Genomic DNA, 21,594 nt, shown 5'->3' on the forward strand with positions numbered 1-21,594 from the left:
GCTTTATCTCCCTCAGGGCAGACCTCCTCTCGCAGTCGCAGGGGCGGGTTCTAAACCCCCAACATCCAGAACCTGCACCTTCATGCCTGGAGATTGAACAGGGCAACCTGAGTTCCTTCTCTCTCCCGACGGATGTGATGGATGTTATCTTATCGTCCAGGTGACACTCCACTAAGTCAATTTACTCCTATAGATGGCCTAGGTTTGTTAAATGGTGTGGAGAGCGATTCATTGATCCTTTAAAGGCCCACTTGTCAGATGTTCTTAAGTTTGCACTTTCTGTGGCTCAGCTGGGTTGTGCTGTGGCCACTGTTAAGGGATATTTGTCGACTTTATCGGCATTTCCGTGTTTGCCGGATCAGCCATCTTTATTTAAGTCTCACGTTGTTTTAAGATTCATTAAGGTCCTTACCAATAGGGTTCTGCCTGTTCCTTTTGTTATGCCTCAATGGGATTTAAATCTTGTTTTGACTTTCTTGATTGGTTCCCCGTTTGAGCCCTTACATAGTTGTCCTTTGAGATTTCTTTTTTTAAAACATTCTTTCTTGTGGCTATTACCTCCGCAAGGAGGGTGAGTGAGCTTCAGGCTCTCAGTTCAAAACCCCAGTTTTTGACCATCCATGATGAAAGGATGGTCCTCAGGACCAGGCTGCTTTTCTGCCTAAGGTGGTTACTCACTTCCAATCTTCCTGTGTTCTATCCTCCCCCTCACCCTTCCAAGGAGGAGGAGAGACTTCACCACCTGGATCCTAAAAGAGCTGTGATCTTTTATTTGGACATGACTAAGGGCTTGCGATTGGATGATCAGCTCCTTGTGGGCTACGTTGGACGCATGAAGGGCAAGGCTGTGCACAAGTGCACTCGCACATCATCTTGTGCATCAAGGTCTGCTACGCCCTGGCTGGTAAGGAACCACCTAAGGGTATTAGAGTTCATTCTTCTAGAGCCAAGTCATCCACCTCTGCTTTGGCCATGGGTGTTCCTGTAGTGGACATTTGTAAGGCAGCGACTTGGGCCTCCCTCCAAACTTTCAAAGGAGCGTGGCCAATGTAATTAAGGGTGTGGCGTAAACACGTGTAAGCTAAAAATCTGGGCTTAGCGTAGTTTTGTTGTTTCTGCCATTGTATCCAGATATATGATTAAACAAGCAACATCATACCTACAACAAATCAGGACTATTGGCTTTGCCAATGGTTGCTAGTTGTATAATATAAATAAGCAGCAACAATGGAATGTATATAATATTGAAAAAGCTTCCACTTGAAGCCCTGGTGACACCACAACGATATTACTGCTCCTGAGTTTCAAAAAGAGAAGGGAAATCCAGAGAGAAAATTGACTGTCCCTAAAGGATTTCCCTTCCCCTACAATGCTCACATGGCATGACGTCATGCTGTAACTTCTCCACTAGTGAGAAGTGAGCAGTGTGCGCACACGCACATCGATGTGTCTGCTGTCACTGCAGTCTGAGGAAAAACGGACTGCCTGTGCCAGGGCACAAAACAGAGCCCGATAGAGACCTTTTTCGAGGCCCCCTTTAAAAAACTGCTGGAACTCACACCCGGCCCACCTTTAGCCCTGATTATAGACCCTCATCTTCTTGTTTGATTGATTTGATTTGTGGTTTTATAAAGCGTGCATATGCCCATGGACGTCTTAACGCTAAACAGAGAACACGTGAGCAGTACTAATGGAATAGCATGGATTATTGGAAGTTAAAAAGCCAGGTTTTTGTCAATTTTCTAAAAGACAGCAGGGAAGTTCAACTTTTAATGACCCGGGGGAGTCTGTTCCAGTCCTTAGCAGCGTGCAGTAAGAAGCGTCTGCGCCCCATCTCACTTGTTTGAAGCGGGGGACCTGAATTAGTTTGGCTTGGGTAGAACGCAATTCTCTAGTTGGAACATACGGTTTCAGGTGTGTGCTCAAAAAAAGAGATCCAGAGCCCTGCAGCTCCTTATATGTTAAGCACAATGATTTAAATGTAATCCTTTTCGCTATGGGGAGCCAGTGCAAGGAATTCAAATGATGAGAAATGCGTTCTGATCTGGTGATATTTAATAGCAGCCTAGCTGCTAAATTTTGCAGGCGTTGCAATTTCACCAAATGCTGGGTCTGCATACCGGCAAACAAGGCGTTCCCATAGTCAAGTCTCGATAAAGCTAATGTGGTGACCACTGTTTTCCTTAAGTCCAATGGGATATAAGGTATTAGTTTCCTAATCATTTTCAGTGTGTACCACAAGGTTGATGATAATTTATTAACTTGAGCTTCAAAAGTAAGTTTGTTATCTATTAGCATCCTCAGATTTTTTACTTTCTCGACCGGCGAGGGGCAATTACTAAGGTTTGAGGGCCACCAACTCGGAGACCAAATTTCAGTGTTACTCCCCAGTATCATTACTTCATTTTTGTCTCCGTTAAGTTTTAGACAGTTCCTTTCCATCCAGAGGCTAACCTGCTTCATACAATTTCTAAACCTATCGGCCGTGCCTAAAACATCCTTGGAGATTGTGACCACGATTTGTGTGTCATCAGCGTATGACACTGGGAGGAAGCCACATTCCCTTATAACTTCAGCTAGTGGTGATACATATAGATTAAATAATGTCGGGCTCAGTGAGTACCCCTGTGGGACCCCACACGGGGAGTTGAAAGGTTTGGATTTAGCGTTCGCCGTCCCCACCGTGAAGGACTGCTCTCTCAGAAATTACGTCAGCAAAGTTCTTGCATCTCTATGGACCCCTACTGCTGTCAGCCGGTCCAGGAGTGTGCCATGGTTTACCGTAACGAAGGCCACCGAAAGATCCAACAGGATCAAGGCGGCCTTCCCCCCGGCATCCAGCACACTCCTGAGTTCTTCCACCGCCATCAGCAGTGCAGTCTCGGTGCCGTGTCCCTCTCGAAACCCATACTGAGATGGGTCCAGGATGTCTGCCTCCTTAACAAACTGAGCCAGTTGTTTATTCAGCAGTTTTTCAAGAACCTTTGCGCCAAACGGGATCCTGGCTATGGGTCAATAGCTTCCCGGATCTAGTGGATCTAAATTGTTTTTTTTAGTAGGGGAAGGACCGAAGTAGATTTCCATGGGGTTGGGTAGACCCCCGAGGCGATTATATGCTCTGAGTTTAGTCAGTTGCTCACTGAGAAGCTCAGGAAAAAGATGCAGAATTTACGGTGGACAAGGATCCCCGAGGGCCCCAGATTTTGTGGACAGGACTGCCTGAAAGACCTGTTCTAGCCCTGGGGGGCGGAACTTGAACTCTGGTTCCGATGATTCAACAACAGAGGATATATTCCTAGGAGGGATGTTCTGAGGTCGCTGACTGGAGGTTGTTTGATTTAAATGACTCGTATACGGATGTCACTTTGTCAGTAAAAAATTGACCATGGGAGTTATAGAAATCCGTACTACTAGGTGTATTGTTGTTTGTTGTTATCTTAGATAACTTTTTTACTGTCAAGAAGAGCTCACTACTACAGTTTTTTGACTCCTCTATCCTTTGGGTGAAGAATTGGCTCTTAGCCGCGAAAATTAGTTTTTTATAGGAGTTTAAGGCTTTTTTGTATTCCCTTTTACTGTCAGGATCGTAGCTAACCCTCCACAGCCTTTCAAGCTTCCTACAAATTCTTTTCCTCTCCCTAAGAGACTCAGAGAACCAAGGTTGTGACGCCTGTTTTTTTCTGAGAATAGATTTTTTCCCCAGTGGTGCAGTTGTTCTTATAGCCTCTGCTATCCAATTACAAATTTGGTCGGTGGCTGTATTGCTATCCGGCACTAACCTAGGTATCGTCGATGCCAAGTGTTCTTTTAATTTTTGTGGGTCTAATCTGGATCAGTCAACAAATGATGTAGATATATCCGTGATAAGAGGTAGTGCTACCCCTTCAACATAGTCTGGTGTTATTGAAAAGATTACGACCTTATGGTCTGACCAGGTAACAGGAAGGCAGTCCATCATTCCAATGTGTTTATTGGACGTGAAAATTCCGTCCAACGTGTGCCCTGCTTTGTGGGTGTCTTTATGCACAATCTGGTCCATGGATAGGTTTATAAAGGTGTCTATCAATGCTGCCGTATCTGTCTTATCTCTTTTTTCCAGGTGAACATTAAAATCACCCAGAATGGTGAAATCCGGGTGCTTCACACTGGCTTCTAGGAAGGGATTAAGTGACAGTGTCAGCGGGGTTTTAGCTTTTGGTGGTCTATATAACAGGAGCCCATTGAAGGTGTAGTTATAGGTTAACTTAATATTAAATGATATGGTTTCACAATCTGGGGTGCTGCCCAAGCTACATCTCTTCACCATTAGTTCGTTCCTGGTAATAATAGCTAGCCCCCCCTTTTCTCTTTCTTGTCTACTCTAGTAATTCCATATCCCTCTGGGAATGCTAGTAGTAGGTTAGTATCTGAGGCTTCATCCGCCCAGGTTTCCGTAATGAAGATTAGATCCAATTTCTGTGAGTCTGAGGTCTGCCATTTCGGTGTTGTGTTTCACTTAGGAACATGCGTTCATAAGGCCCGCCCTAAAGGGTATTTGTGTTATTTTCCGTGAACGGGTACTCGCTGTTAAAGTACTACTTTGGGCAAGGGCAAATATAAGCCCACAATTCAGGCAGTGCTTAATTTCTGCTAGGGGCGAATGAGGCCGGCAGCAAGGGCTGGGAGTTAATGCTAATAGTTCCTTGCTAGAGTATTTTAGATCTCCTAAATCAGGGGCATTTTGAGCAGAGTATTTGGCCCTAAGCCTGGTCCCAGCGCGGACGGGCGCAGATGGGCTTGCCTTTGGCGCACTGCCGGCGCGTCCGCTGCGCGGTCGGGGAGGTGTCCTCATTTATACCCAGAAGGCAACGTCAGCATGGGTGTGTCTCGCTCTGCCAGGTCCGCCCTCCACAACAAACAGCCTCCGCTGCGGTGGACCGGGGTGGAGCGGGAGGCGAACGGCAAAAAGAGTGCAAGGCTTGAGGTATTTAAAATATTCTATCGTTTCTGTGCAAAAATGCTTAAGTTTTTGTGCAAAAATGCTCAAGTTAAAAAAGGAAGTTCCCACAGCAACAGTGTAAGGGTACAGCCACCCCACGCGCTACTCACGATCTCTAAACGCGCGTGCAGGCTAATGACCTTATCTACTGATGCTGAGACCACGTCAGCGTGGGAGTGTCTCGCTCTGCCCGGTCCGCCCTCCACAACAAACAGCCTCAGCTGCGGTGGACCGGGGTGGAGCGGAAGGCGAACGGCAAAGGTATGCAAGGCTTGAGGTATTTAAAATATTCTATCATTTCTGTGCAAAAAAGCTAAAGTTTCTGTGCAAAAATGCTCAAGTTGAAAAGTTAAAAAAGGAAGTTCCCACAGCAACAGTGTAAGGGTACAGCCACCCCACGCGCTACTCACGATCTCGTTATGCCTGCAATCAGTTAAAAATGATTTCCTCTTAAATTTGTTAATACTCCTTCCGGGGTCTGCTTTAAGGTATAGAAGAAAATATAAAAGCACTGCGAATGATGTTCAGTTGGGGGACCAGGGTCGTTGAATAACAGGTTAGAAGTTCCGTATTTTTGCTGCAAATGTACACGAAAAATTACATGTCCAACTTCATGTATGTATCCTACATTGAAGTAATTGATGTAGGCGATGTTAAATTGTCTGTAGACTCCGAGGAGTTTACTATGCAGTCAGTTCGACAATCCCTGTAAGGGGCGCATTCCATCTACCTTTGGGTTTCAATGGCATTTTGAGCATATGACTGCAGGCGGGTGGAGGGGAATCCTGAGCGAGCGCGGAGGGGGAATCTGTCACGACCTTTACCCCTCCTGGAGGGGCAACAGTATGCCTCCCACTTTATTCCAGAAACTATTCAGCAAACAAGGCTTGAGTGGGGTGGGTGTAGAGGGGAGAGGGGAGAGGGAAACAGAAGACGCACTGAACTCTCCATGAACCTTTTCTTGACAAGCGAGGAGGGGGGAGTGAAGGCGCCCTCGGAAAGCCTGTGCGCCGCCAACTCCTGTGAAGACCTTTTTATCAGCTTGCTAAATAAACAAGCTGATAAGATACGTCTTTACGGCCGCCACCAAGCAGGACACGGTGTACGGAGGGGCTGTCCGAAAAACGGACAGAGTGGCAAACAAAAACACTCCTTTGCATTGGGAAGCCAGCGTTTATCATAAACGCTGACGCTACCCAATGGAAAGGAGGGGCGGGGCTTACAGTCCCTTTTTAGAAATCTTGTATTTACAAGATCTCTTGGAGAGGCGGGGCAGCTTCGCTGCCACGCCCAGCCGAGACCTAAAAAGGGTAGGGGATGCTTGCCTTCCTACAGGCAGCAGAGACCAGGAGTTCATCTTCCAATAACAACTTAGTATGTTTTTAACTAGTGGATAACTTTATCATGTAAGATACATGCTAAGGTGCATGAAATTCTCAAAAAATGTTTATTTAACTTAGGGTAATGTGGCACAAGAATTACATGCTAGCACTGTGACGTAAGCAGTTATTACTTCCTTTCAGAGGGCCAATGTGCAGTAGTGTGCATGCAAAGTGCAATATTACAATCCTAAATTACATGGTCTCTGGATGTTTAGCCTTGGGTTTTGATGTGCTTTTATTTGAAAGTTTCATTTAACTGCTCACAATAAGGTTATTCAGTCATTGGTGAAAAGGCAAGACGAGTAAGAAATATGGTTCAGTTAAACACAGAAACCAAGAATTTTACCAGTTTAACAATCTAATCTAATGATGAGATGTGGTACTGAAGTGTAATCATATCCAGCAACTCCTCATTAGCTGTACATCTGTCACGTGTTCTTTATTGTGTAAAAGCAACGCAATTATATAAATAAAAACAATAACGTTTCCAGTTGGTGTGGAAACTCGTAGGACTAAACTCCAAGAATTCCAGGCGGGGACAGGTGGTGAAGGGATTATATAACCCAGCTCTGTTTCCAAATAGTTCATAAGGGCAGGGTTTTCACGTGGATGTAATCCACCCCACAATTTCAGTAATTCTTTGTACAGTTTCTTGTTCTGGTCTTCCGCCTCAGGGCTAGCACATTATACAGTCTGGTTACAGTTGTCGGACTAACAGGGCTGCCCAAACCCAACATGCCAACCACTGTTTTGTGAGAAAAAACACTGTCAAAATAAAACCTTTGAATTTGAGCGCAGAAATCCATCATAAGTAATGCATGCTATGTCTGGTGTAGCTGTCCTGGTATCCTAAGGGCCCTATACCAAATAGATCTGGATGGGTGGGTTGCAATGATGTATTGAATGGCTTTCCATTTGCCATTACTAAACCTTGGAGTGGAGTGGTGTGGCTCACTGGTTAGAGGCAGCAGACCCGAGAGCAGAAGTCGGCCCGGGACCAGGGTTCAATTCCCGACGCGGCAGGTACGTGGACCAGGGTCAGCGGACTCGACAATTCTCGCCTCGGTGCCTACTCTAACCTGTGGTCCCACTCGGCAACTCTGGGCATTAGCTTGCCTAATCTCCACAACGGCCCCATCAACGCCGGGGATGCCTGGCTCCACCTTGGGGATTCCCAGTAGGGACCATCCCACAGGGAAAGCCAGGACGGGTTCCCCAGCGGTATACAGCGCCGGGACGCCCCTTTGCTGGGGCAGCTGTGCGCTTTACAAGTATACAACATTTAACATTTAACAACATTTAAAAGTAGTGCACCTTCTGCACCTCTTCACCTGTATTTTCCGTTCCGTCATATACCGTGTGGTACATAATGACTTAACTTCACTCCTGTCCTTAGATGAGTCCTAGCTAATGGCAGTGTAACTTATGTACTACGTTACCTGTATCTTCCATCTTAACTTCACTCACTATCCTTAGATGAGTCCTAGCTCATGACCATGCCCCTTCTGTAGCTCATTGCCTTTATCTTCCATACCACCATGCGGTACACGATGACTTAACTTCACTCACCATCCGTAGACGAGTCCTAGTACCTCATTAGATGTTGCACATGGACATACAGTGAACAGTCAGTTAAATGCAAAAGGAAAGACAGCCAAACTATACACACACTTGCTAGTCTTTCCCTATACCCTGTCTGTCGCACCATTGTGTCCCTAGGCTTAATTTTGAAGTATCTGTCATTTTGCCTGGTTCCATTTTGTTTCGACCCTCTAGTTACTTTCTTTCACTTGGGTTGGGCGCATTTCTCTGTTGGCAGCTTTTCCGAAAGAAGTTTTGTTATGATCTAGCGATGACTTAGCTTCTTTCATGTAGCTCCTTGAATTGGCTACATAAATACTTCTAGTCCCTAAAGGATCAATGTCAAGTATTGCAGTTAGGCAACGAAGCAGAGTGTTTTAGATGCGCTGAGTGGTATCGCACCCTGGGCAGGGCAGATGCATTTACAATGCAATAGGTCTTGCATTAATGAAACTTTGAGCTATTGGTGTTGCAAATGCTTATTTTCTTGTTAAATATCCCAGCAGTAGCATACATGATGAAAAATATTCCACAAAGCGAGGAAAAGGTGCAGTACCACAGGCTGTTACGAGGTGTCCCTGTGGAGTTGCAAAGGGACCTCTGTTAGACACATAAGGTACTGCACCCTTAATGTAATTATAAAGAGAAAGATTGCAGCTCAGCATATGTTTCCATTTGTTTTTTGGGGAAGTGACATTTTTGCAAGTTTGCATTTTAAAAATGCACTAGTTAAATGAACTACTCGTGCATTTTTAAAACGCAAGCTAACAAAAATCTCACTTCCAATGAAAACAAATGCTTGTTTCAGGTTGCGAGTAGAACGTTTTTAGAAACTTAGTTCTTGCTCAGACTGTATTATTAACTGTACCTTACATTACCTTACAGTAAAGTGAGCTAAACAGGAAAACCACAGCATTGACACTTCCCAAGCTCTAGTAAAAGACAGCATTGAACTGCATGGGCAGCAGCAGTGCAGCCTTTTCTAGTGCAATTAATGGATACAGGGCAGCAAGGAAAGACTCCCTCACAAACCATAAACAGACGCTGCTCAGATGGAAGCAGGGAGTACTTCAGCACACACACAAGTACATCAGCAGCTGTAGCAGTAGTGTAAGCTTCCCTCGCATACACTGAGCCACAGACGTAGGCGGCAGCAGGGCACCATTCCTCACACACACAAGTACAACAGAAGGTGTAACAGCAGGACAAGCTTATCACACATACACCGAGCCACTGACCTAGGCAGCAGCAGTGCACCATTCCTCACACACAAGTAGAACAGCAGGTGCAACAGTAGCGCAAGCGACCCTTTACATAGACTGAACCACAGACTTCGGCATTAGCAGTGCATCGTTTCACACACACACAGCAAGTACAGCAGGTGCAACAGTAGCACATGCGACCTTCACATACGCATCGCCACTGACCTAGGCGGCAGCAGTGAAGCATTCCTCACACACAAGTACAGCAGCAAGTGCAGCAGCAGCAGCACACGTGTCCCTCACATACACCGAGCCACAGACCTTGGCGGCAGCAGTGCACCATTCCTCACACACACGTACAACAGCAGGTGCAACAATAGTGTAAGCTTCCCTCACATACACTGAGTCACAGACCTTGGTGGCAGCAGTGCACCATTCCTCACACACACGTACAACAGCAGGTGCAACAGTAGTGCAAGCTTCCCTCACATACACCGAGCCACAGACCTTGGCGGCAGCAGTGCACCATTCCTCACACACACACGTACAACAGCAGGTGCAACAGTAATGTAAGCTTCCCTCACATACACTGAGCCACAGACCTTGGCGGCAGCAGTGCACCATTCCTCACACACACACACACGTACAACAGCAGGTGCAACAATAGTGTAAGCTTCCCTCACATACACTGAGCCACAGACCTTGGTGGCAGCAGTGCACCATTCCTCACACACACACGTACAACAGCAGGTGCAACAATAGTGTAAGCTTCCCTCACATACACCGAGCCACAGACCTTGGCGGCAGCAGTGCACCATTCCTCACACACACACGTGCAACTGCAGGTGCAACAATAGTGTAAGCTTCCCTCACATACACTGAGCCACAGACCTTGGTGGCAGCAGTGCACCATTCCTCACACACATGTACAACAGCAGGTGCAACAGTAGTGTAAGCTTCCCTCACATACACTGAGCCACAGACCTTGGTGGCAGCAGTGCACCATTCCTCACACACACACACGTACAACAGCAGGTGCAAGTGCAGCAGCAGCAGCACACGCGTCCCTAACATACACATAGCCACTTAGCTAGGCAGCATCAGTGCACAATTCCTCAAAAACACAGCAAGTACAACAGCAGGTGCAACAGTAGTGTAAGCTTCCCTCACATAGACTGAGCCACAGACTTCAGCAGTAGCAGTGCACCATTCAACACACACACAGCAAGTACAGCAGCAGGTGCAACAGTAGCACAAGCGTCCCTCACATACGCATCGCCACTGACCTAGGCGGCAGCAGTGCACAATTCCTCAAACACACAGCAAGTGCAACAGCAGATGCAACAGCAGGACAAGCGTCCCTCATATACACCGAGCCTCTGACTAAGGCAGCAGCAGTGCACCATTTCTCACACACAGAATAAGCAGAGCAAGTGCAATAGTAGTGCAGTATTTAGTCTGTGTGTGTGTTTGTGGCACTGTTAATATGTACGTTTCTTGTGCTCCAGGATGGCGTGCAGTTGTGAGGTTTGAGTGAGGAGGAAGCAGTGGTAGAAAGATGTGTCGTTTGGAGTCCTGTGGAGTGAGATAGTGATAGAAAGTTGAGGCAAACGGAGGAGGGAAGGCTGAAGTAGGAGGGTGAAGTAGGGGATGAGAAACCGGGTGTGTCCAATCAGAAGATTCGGTGAGGTAGAGAAGGGGGCGGCAGAGGGAATGTAACTTCGAGGGGTAGTACAAGGCACGCGAGAGAAGACTTGGCAAGTGGAGACATAAAACCGGGTCAGACAAATATGCAGGAGAAAAGACAGGTGTGGGCTGAGGGGGCTATATGCCCGAAGAGGGAAGTGAAGGAGGGAAAATGAATTAAGGTGGCATCATCGAGGGGTTTGAATAAGCTGTAAGGAATAGTGGGCGTGTAAAAGAGACGAGATAAAAGATGCCCGGCACCTTGTAACTGATAGAAAACTGACCATGGCGCTGACAGTGAGGAATACACCTCAAGGGCTCTGAATGGACAGCTGATCTCCCATGCATTGCAATCGAAACACCAATGTGGCAACATCAGGTTGTGATGGTCCAGCTACTTCAATTCCTACCGCGAAGTCAGTTTATTGAAAATCCCACACCCCCTGCGAAAATGGACAAACCTCTGCCTCCTGGTGCCAGGGCCCCATGACAGCCCTTGGTCGCTCGCTGCCTTGCTGCAAGAATACCTTCCTGGGGAGATCCAGGACAAATTAGGGGTCCAGAACTTTGAGGACCTATGAACTGAATTGTACTGGGATGTTTAGGCGCTGGTGGGTTCATCTGCTGATAAGAATTCACACTTGAGCATAGTGGGTTTCACCCCGAAGCTTTTCAGTCCACATATGCTAGGAGCATCTTTGCTTGGCACATAAAGGTAGTTCGGGTGCACATTTTTCAGGGCTGGTACATGTTATCATCCAGCTTTGAATACAATACCGGTTTTAATATTAGATATCACTTGTGAAGTTTTGTTCTGAAATGCTCTAGAATGTTAGACATGGGTGAAAGGTGGCGCTCTTTTTCCAAACTGAAAGCTGAACACTGTCAAAACGTTGTTTATTTTCCAGCTGTACATGTATCAGCTGTTCCGGAGTTTAGCCTACATCCATTCCTTTGGAATCTGCCATCGGGACATCAAACCCCAGAACCTTCTACTGGACCCCGACACAGCTGTCCTAAAGCTTTGCGACTTCGGAAGGTAAGCCTCTCAGACTTTCATCTTTCGTTCTCTAAACCTTTGAAGCACTTTCAACTTGCTCTCTGAATGCAAATTGTAAGAGGACATTGAGAATGATTCATGCAAATTGTAAGAGGACATTCAGAATTATTTTTTCCCCGTCTAACCTGAACTAGTTTTCTCCTAAGGCTGAGGTGTGCATATTTAGAATACCTTGCAGTGTAGCTCATGTGGGCTGCACAGCACTCATTAGCATGTAAATTACTTACTGGCTTAGCAAAGAATACAATCATAAGACTACAAGAATCGAGATAACTCTCATTCATTTTACCTTCATCACCTCGTGGTATTCTTCAATTGTGTGGATCCCCCCTTTGTGATGGATACTTCTAAGTGCAGATTCCTCACCTTGGAACTATTCCCCAGGCATCCAACTAGATCTGCAAACTTTAAAGCAGTACTCCTGCGTGCCATACGTCACATCATGCGACTCCACGCCAACGTTGGTCCGCTACAGAAGTGACCAGCCCAGTTGCATAGAAGCACCACCCATGCATGCTGACATTAGTTCCTTTCTTTCTGCGCCTTCAGATGCGGATCCAGAGCTAATCTGTGGTCTTTTCAAGATACCCTTTCAAAAATGTTACCAGTGTGTTAGGGAACATGTCGCCTACTAAGGCAACAGGGTACAAACCGCTGTCTGTGACAGAACCTCACGAAGTATGTCTATGGTGATGGGGGTTGGAGCACATTTACTGGGCCTGTAATTACTGTGCCCAGATGAATTGAAAGGACACATGGGGTAAAGGCAGAGTTATATATCAGCTAACATCAGAAGACTCCACACCTAGGCCAAAGTTGAAAGAAGATCCTGAAGTTCCTGCAGTAGATCAGCATCACGGTCGAAGTTTCCTGGTAAGTCCAAAAAGAAACAAGAAATTGAAGCAGTAATCAGCTCCTTCCTGCCGCTCTTGAACACCAGAGAGGGTGCGAGTGTGTCGGTGTGACATCTGTTCTCACTCTGTTCCCATCGGAGTAGATTCCGAGTCGTCCCAATCTGAATTTCCAGGTCCGCCAGTAACGTTGCACCAAATGTCAGCTATGCTCCACATTTACAGCATCTTACCAGCTCCCTTTGGCGCACCTTTGGGTCCCAAAGATCTGCAGAAGCCTCAAGTCAGACTTCTGCCGACGGGTCTGCTGTCTGCACTGACTGCTCCTTGAACCCACTTGAGTTTCCACATCTGTTCTGGTGCCAGCTTCAGTTCTGGCTCCGTCCACTGTGCTGTTTTTCTTCTCATTGACACCCAAGGAGAATTTGTATCCCATTGTTCTTTCCCACTTGGAACAAAATGTGCCTCTACCAAGGCCGCGCCCTACTCTCAATAGGGCAACCCTACGAATTCGGATACATTGCCTTTACCACACGGTAGGCCTCAGATTTAACATTATGTTTTCAACACTGATTCAAACAAAGGCAATTGTTATGAAGGGGATGCTTTTGTCCCCCAATATGATTAGTAAAATGGGTATGAGGAACTACAGGAGGCCTGTGGCTTGGATACTTCTCCAGAAACTGACCATGTTTCTCCTCCCGCCACGGCCTCTGAGGTAAAGCACCTCCTTTGCTGCTGTTATGCAGAGGGTGGCAGAAGTTCTAAGCCTACAGCTCCCTACTTTGGAGGTGAAGACTAAGGTTCTGACAGAGGTACTGGACAAGCACCTACAGAACCTCTATTGCAATTTAATGGGGACCTCGCCCTCTCGCCTTTTGGCATTTCGGTGAAACCATTTTTGGGGCCAACAGTTGATAGGTAGGTTGCTTGGAACCATAGACCAGCCCTACATGACCCTGACTTTTTTTCATTTGAATCTGTTTTTATTTTAAAGGAAAAAGCCAGGGGGGGGGGTCTATCTGTACACAGCTTGTCGCCTACAACCCTTTACAGGGCCGGCCGCGTAGTTTAGGATAGGCATATAAGGTGATTGTGACTTTTTTAAACAACGTCCCATGCCAGAGATCTTGGTGATGCAAGTGTCCACTAATAAGGTTAATTCGAACACCTTCCACTACCCTGCCTGATTTGGAGTCTAAGAAAATAGGGACATTTGGTAAATGCATCTTTTTTGCCTTGAGTCGTGATCGGTGAATGCCAGGTGCCACCTCGGTTGCCACTTTCATGCCCTATTGGATATGGTGGCTCAAGTCTTACCAGCAGTTCCGGACTACCTCGAGGCATCCCTTACTCAAGCTATTCATGATTGCTGTGTCACCGCTACATTTTGAATTTTCTCATGCTTGGACATGACCGTCTGCTTATGTCGGGTAATGGGTACGTGTGACAGTTCAAAGCCATGACTGGGTCCACCCTAGAACATTTTAAAGAAAGCAGGGACACAGCATATTCTTTCGAGGCTACAGTAGGGTTTCTGGTACCACCAATGTCAGAGTCCATTACCTGCCCAGCTGGTCTCCCCGTGCTTTTTTGGCTGCAGTTTGCAAAGACGGTGCAACAGAAATTAAGTCTAATGTAAAGCTCAGTCCCCTCAGCATTACAGCTCCAAAACTGCATTAGTATGTTCTTTACGGTACAAAGCAACCTTGTTGGAGGTGGCATCTGATTTCTTTTTTCATTTTCTTCTTTTTCGTCCTCCAATCGGGGCAAGCCATCACTTCAGACCCGTAGGTCCTCCAAATTGTCCATTGGGTTGCCCCACCCCATTTATTTCCGTCCTGCAGCAAATCCTGCTGACAGAGGACCACACACCTTCTAGCAGTTAGATTTGCTAGCCGTTTTGGCTAAAAGGGGCCATAGAGAGAGTTCCAGTATGGGAAGTAGGAGCTGGGTCTTACTTCTGCGACTTCCTGATGCCGAAGGAGGACTGGAGGCCTTTGTCCTATTTGACCCATGCCATTTCAATGCCTTCCTGCTGAAGGACAGATTCAAGATGCACATGCTAGCCCAGGTACTGTCTGACCTAGGTCCCTGTGTTTGGATGGTGGCATTGAACCTGTAGGACACTTTAATTCCATATCCCCGTCCTGCAGGCCCAAAGGTGCTACCTCCAGTTCACAGTGGGCTAGGAGCATTTTCTGTTCACAGTGCTTAGTTTTGTTCTCACCAATGCCCCTTGGGTGTTCACGAAAGTGATGGCAGTGGTCGCATCACACTTTTGGAGGTCAGGGTACAAGTCTTTCCCTACCTCATTGACTGGCTGTTGAAGGCAGGCTCGCCACAGGCAGACGTAAACCACCTCCAGGTGACTCTGGCCCTCTTAACATCGTTTGGGCTCCCGATGAACATGGCAAAGTCACACCGGACTCCTTCACATACGGTCCTGTTTATTGGAGCTATTCTGGATATTATACAGTTTTGTGTCTTTCCCCCGGAGTGGAGACTCCAGGGCATTCAAGCCTATCTGTGTTTCAGCCTCTGTCCTGGATCTCTCTGCAGATGACTCTGAGGCTGCTGGAATTGCTGGCACTCTGCTGGTCAAACATGCCAGGTGTCATATGTGGGCTTTGTAGATGGGCCGCCAGTCCCAGTGGGTAAACACCAGGGAAATCTGTTGGATTGTATATAGATTTTAGAGGAGATGACAAACTATCTGAAGTGGTGACTGCTGACCCACAATTGGATCAGTAGCACACCCCTGTCCTTACCTCACCCAGAGTTGGTTGTGGTCATGGATGGATTACTGGCCTAGGAAGCTCATTTTGGAGAGGTGAAGATCAGAGGTCTCTGTTCTCTTGCAGAAACTCGACTCCACATTAATCTGCTAGAGCTGAAGGCGATTCGCTTGACATTGAAACCCTTCCTGCCCGCCACCAGAGGAAGTTTGGTACAGGTACTGATGGGCAACTTCTCTGCCCTGTGGTACTGAAGCTAGCATTGTGGGGTGGGGTTTTGGGTCCTATGCCAGGAGGCTCTGAAGCTTCCAAGTGGCTGTACCACCATTTAGTTACTTATAATCCCCCTTGGCAGGCGAACTCATATGCAGATGCCTAGCGGATAATGAATTGCAGTTGCATCTGAAGGTGGCCCAAGGCGTCTTACATCAATTTAGAGAAACCTGGTTTTATCTTTTCGCCACTGCTCAGGAAGCACTTTTTCACACTGGAGTTCCTCAGACCACTCTCTCTCTCAGAGATGTATTCCACCTTGAGTGGAGGTCAGGACTCCTGTATGCATTTCCCGGCCAGAGTTCTGAAAAGATCAATAACTGGGCCCTAGTCATCCTAGTAGCTCCTGATTGGGCCAGGAGAGTATGGTCCATAATGCATTAGACATGATTATAATTAGATCTTGCGTATTATGGTTCAGCGAGTGGAGGGCGACCTGATTTTAATTTTTTCTCTTTTGCTCCCTTTTGTGTATGAGCCAGGAGAGTATGGTACCTGGAAATCGTGGGCATGAGCATCTGTCCTCTGATCAAACTGCTGCTTTTAGAGGCTCTTCTGTTGTAGCAGCAAGGCAAGGTGCTGAACCCTCCGTCTCCTCTGAGGCCCACGAGGGATTCAAGCCTTCAGACTGTGGGTTGGATGATTTGAGCAGCATCTCTTTCACCGACCTGTCCTTTCTTCCTTCACCAGAGGCCATTGGAGGTGCTGGGCCTTGTGACCCGAGGCAGCATGCTACAATCGCTTAAAGCGGCGCAAGGAAGGCAAGGGGCTTCTGGGATTGCTTGGGGGGGGGGGGGGGGGCGCTTCTTTGGATGCACTTCTGTTAGTCAGAGCCTTTCCCCTGTCTTCCAATTTTTCCCAGGTTAGAGGCGGCGCAACCCCGTCCCTTTTCCTGTGCTAGTAGTTCTTCTATGAGTCTCTCAGTATGTGTCCGGAGCCAAGCCAAGCCCAAAGGTTCCTGCAGTCCAGCCCCAGTGAATCTACGCTTTGGGGTTGCTTGCCAGTATGTTCATTCCACTGCCTATGTTCGTCAGGGATAGAGGAGAAATTCTCGAATGGGGAGGAAGGGTGGGGCAGCAGGCCTCTGTGGCTACTTCCAGCTCTTCAGGCTATGTCCCGTACTACAAACGTGGTCACGGCCTCCCCATGACCACCACACCTCACCTCTATGGTTTCCGTTGCTAGCACCTCCTCTAACCCCGGCAGCGGCACCTCGGCCCTTCGGGTCCCCCAGCTCCAAACCAGGGCCCCCGCAGGCTCCGCTGCCTCCTCTGAGACAGGTTGCAGCCAGGGTCCCCCTCCCCCCTTGTGATGCTCTGCTGTGGCCGGCCACTAGCTCTGGCTCCACCAGTCTCTGCGGCCCGCACTCAGTCTGGGGATGAGTCAGTGGCTTTTGTCCCCCACACTGCTAACCATAACTATGAACCTCAGGCCTCGGATCGCCAGGCCCTCAGCTCTGCTTGGACGTAGACCTGATCAGGGGCTGCTCGGAGTATCAACTCTTCCCCCCCCCCGGCGTTGCAGCACACCGCGCTGACGCTGCTCAATTGCAGCCACACCTTGGCACGGGAGTGCCCACCGGGTCTGCCGAGCTTGCTGAACCTTGGGCCTTCCAAGTCCCTGGTACGTCATTCCGTGCTGTGCAGCCCCTCGTCAGTACCTTCCAGCCGCCTCCAATCCGTCAGTGGGAGCACCTCTGCGGTTGCCACTCGCTGCACTTTGGCTCCAGGGCTCACTCTCCAACAGCTCTAGCCCACGCAGAGGATTTCGCCGAGGGGGCTAGTGCACAATCCCCAACAGCCCCCTCTCTGCCGTTGTTGTTGGCTGGGGCCTAGCACGGCGTGAGCAAAGGCAGGCCGCCGCCGATCTGTCAGCGGCTGTGCCTCTATGCAGTCGCTGCTCGTTGTCCCCGGGATGCACACACCAGCTGTCCCAGCTCATGCAGGATGTTTCCCCGGGGAGGTGGGGTTTGCAAACCCCAGTGTTACCATCTCCGCAGCTACAGGGCGGGGCCTAGCCGGACGGGAGTGGAGAGACCAGGTAACACGTCCTAATGGATCGCCATCTTGGCCACGCCCCCTGGTCTCTTGTTAAACCACAAAAATTCAGGAGTAATAGTTTGTTGTTCTGAAATAAATTAATAGCCACATGAGAAATCATCCTCTGTACCCAATTACAGACAGCTCTATCATGTCAATATTTTAGGTGGCCATTTGTTAAGGTCGCAAATCATAGAGGGTATAGATTTCTCATTTAGCCCTCTAGTTTTATTAAAATAATTTATCTGAAAGAGACCGTAGTTATAGATTCCTTACCTTAGAATTACCCCCAGGCTTCAGATTCGGAGAAATTGTTTCGTAGCAGTACCCCTGCGGGTCGGTAGGTGGCGTAGGTCGACTCCGCATCCGCCGTCAGCGTCGTAGTCGCTGGGATGACGTTGCCGTGTTTTAGACTCCCACCCTCCCCACGCGCTAACGTCAGGTCTTTCTTTTTCCATAGCAGCCAGCGCAGACCCTGAGAGAGCATGCCCCTTAGTCACTTTTTAACTAACCCTTTTTTCGAGTTTTGTCGATGTCTTTTTGAGTCTTCAACCCCTGGTGCACGAGGGATGTCCCATTGTCGGACCGGCTTCAAGCCCTGTGACTCCTGTCACAAGTTGATGTCCGTCACCAATCCGCACCTCGTGTGCCTTTGTTGCCTGGAGCGTGACCACGATCCGAAGTCGTGCTCCGACTGCACGGCCATGAACCGAAGTCCTTGCGGGAGCAGTCCCGAAAGCTTTTGGAGGCCCAGAAGTCCGCTCCGTGCTATTCGAGGTCGAGAGGAAGGTCGTGGGACCATTCCTCTTTGAAGTCTTCGCACTCCTCCGGTAAGTCGAAGCACAAGAAGAAGGCAAAGAAGCACCGTTGCTTTTTGGCTTCTCCCCTTTGGTCGGCCGACACGACGTGGGACCCGGAACGTCATCACTCTCTGGCTCCATCTTTGGAACCCGCTTCTGGTACAACTCTGCGCTTCCCTCCTTTCCTTTTCTCGGAGCTGGAGCTTCCCCTGCCCAGCATCGAGCTTTCTACGAAGCGCTTCACAGCATCTTTCGGCAGCCCGACTCCTCCGCCGCACCTTCGGGCCCCGTGGACTCAGGTGGGGCCCTCGGCCTTTGAGGCCAGCAGCTTCGGCTCTGGCGCCGGAAGGCCCCGAGGATCCAGGTCTGGATCCGGATCAACGCCGGTCGACCTCACAGTACCTTCCCCGGCGCCGATCCCAATGACGCCCCAACGCTGGTTGTGCCCCCAACTGACATCGATCCCAGCCTCGCCCCCACTTGGACCTGGTGCCGGAACGACATTGACCGACGCTGGTACCAGCGCCGAAGGGTACTTTTGTACCTCTTTTCATCCCTGGCGTTCCCTATCACTCTGAGTGGCAGCCAGATGAGGAGGACTGGGAGGGGTCTGTTGACCCTCTAGCAGACCAACTTGAGCCGGACTGGCAAGAGGAGTTTGGTGATGCCAGTAGTCTGGATACCTCCCCAGACTTTGGTATTCTTTCTCCCCCTACTGTGGCCATGGAGGAGGGGTCTTCCTACGCTGTGGTGTTGCGTAGGGTGGATGAGACCTTGGGCCTTGAGTATCCTACGGTGGCTGGCAGGACTAACCTCCTGACTGCTGGCAGCAGCCTCTTCGGAGCCCATGTTGCCATTTAATGACATCCTTCTGGGCACTTGGTCCAAGCCCAGAACCAGGGCTTCTGTGGACAGGATGATTGCTTGACGCCACCGCCCGGCCCTGGGCGACTCATTTTTCCTCTCCCTACACACTACCCTTGAGAGCTTGGTGGTCCAAGCCTCATCCTCAAAAGGTCATGCAAGTGCTGCCATAGTGCCTGGAGGAGGCAAGGGCCCTGCTCACCTGTGCTGTTGCTGAGGGTCCGTTAAGTTCACCATCCTGTGTGGGCTGGATACTGCCGACTCGTTTCCATGTCGGTAGCCCTTAGGCGCTACGCCTTGCTGAGGACGTCTGGCTTCTCTGGGGATGTCCAGTCCACACTTTAGGAGATGCCCTTTGATTGCCATTGCCTGTTTGGTGACAAGGAGGACAATACCCTCAAGCGCTTCAAGAATTTTAGGGCCACAGCCTGATCCTTGGGCCTCGCAGCAACCTCTCGCCCTGTGCAGTCTGCCGTTTGCCCCTTTCATAGCTACGGAAGGGGTGTCCCACTATGTTCCGCCCAGAGCCACAGGTGAGTAAGCTTCAAGCCTTATCTTCCATACCTCCCTTTCTTGCTGTCCATCTGGACAAAGTAGTCCTCCGTTCTAGGCCCTCTTTTCTGCCCAAAGTGGTTACCTCTTTCCACATAGGCCAGACCATCACATTGCCCACCTTCTTCCCGCCTCCTCACCCTTCCATAGAGGGGGAGAGACTCCCCCGTCTGGACCCAAAATGTGCGTTGTCTTTCTACCTTGACCTCACTAAAGACTTCCGGGTGGACACTCAACTCTTCGTGGGTTATGTGGGTGCCAAGAAAGGCCGGGCAGTGCACAAACGTACCATCTCTCGATGGGTTGTCTTAAGCATTAAGATCTGTTATTATTTGGCGAAAAAGGAACCCTCAGTAGCTCTGCGCGCCCACTCTACCAGGGCGACGGCAGCCACTACTGCTTTGGGACGCGGAGTTCCGTTGGTTGATATCTGCCAGGCAGCCACGTGGGCATCCGTGCACATGCTCACAAAACATTACTGTCTGGACAGCCAAGTCCGGAGAGACGACTTTTTGGGCCGTTCTGTTCTCCTGGACTTCATGGTGTGAACTTAGTTTGCAGACCCACCTCTGGGATTACCATTGCTGGGGTATCTATTCTAAGGTAAGGAATCTATAACTACGGTCTCTTTCAGATGAACAAGTTACTTACCTTCGGTAATGATGTATCTGTAAGAGACAGTAGTTATAGATTCCTTACTGCCCACCCATCCTCCATGTTCTGCGAACTGACTTCTAGGGATAGGGACTCCCTTACAGGGCCCTAGTTATGTACACCAGTGGTCAGTGTTTTGCATGGCTCTGCGCTTCTGATGTGGAAAGTAGGGTCAGAACTGACGTTAGAGCGCAGGAGCGGTGTCTAAGTAGACACTGCAACGTCATCCCGGCAACCACGATGCCGACGACAGACGTGGAATTGACCGACGCCACTTAGACGCACAGTGGTACTGCTACGAAAAATGTCTCCGGATCCAGTCTGACGCCTGGGGGTAATTCTAAGGTAAGGAATCTGTAACTGCTAATGTCTCTTACAGATACATCTTTACCAAAGGTATGTAACTTGTTATTTAATCCAAGACCTAAATGTTTGAAAGAGTTCGATTGGATTATTAAACCAAAGTTAGTGATAATATTTTAGGTTCTGAAGATATAATTGGCCATAGCGTTTGATTTTCAGAGACTGGATAATCACTTCAGTCCAAAAAGCGATGGTACTTTTTGCTCAAGCTGTGATAGTAAAAGGATAATACCGTAAGCCTCAGCTGGTCCTTTAAATGTGTTGTTTCCAACATTAATAACCTTTAGTTCATGGCATATGAGCTGTAGATCACCTGCTTTGCATACTCCTGCCACCTAGTGTTGGGTCCGGATGTTTGCAAGTTGTGTTTCTTCGAAGAAGTCTTTCCAGTCACGAGGTAAGTTGACTTCTCCTTTCGCTGATAGTGCGCATGGGCATCGACTCCATTGTCCGCCATCGGGTTTGGACGTGTATTGCTGTGCTCCAGTACGAAACAGTTCTTCGGGTTTCCCTCAATGTGCAATCCACTTACCCGTGACATTGTTTTTAATCGTGTATCCCATTTCTTCGC

The 21,594-nt window shown here is 48.6% G+C and overlaps 1 protein-coding gene across 2 annotated transcripts in view; it reads left to right on the forward strand.

Annotated features, from left to right (window-relative positions):
* The window catches only part of GSK3B (glycogen synthase kinase 3 beta), a 601,292-nt gene that overhangs the window by 386,026 nt on the left and 193,672 nt on the right, over positions 1–21,594 (forward strand). For both annotated transcript variants that reach the window (XM_078656649.1, XM_078656648.1), the window contains exon 5: positions 11,738–11,868. In XM_078656649.1, the coding sequence (XP_078512775.1) occupies positions 11,738–11,868 (131 nt within the window). The remainder of the gene's footprint in view (positions 1–11,737; positions 11,869–21,594) is intronic.

The sequence above is a fragment of the Lissotriton helveticus genome, chromosome 8 (assembly GCF_964261635.1).
Source record: "Lissotriton helveticus chromosome 8, aLisHel1.1, whole genome shotgun sequence".
NCBI classification, from domain to species: Eukaryota; Metazoa; Chordata; class Amphibia; order Caudata; family Salamandridae; genus Lissotriton; species Lissotriton helveticus.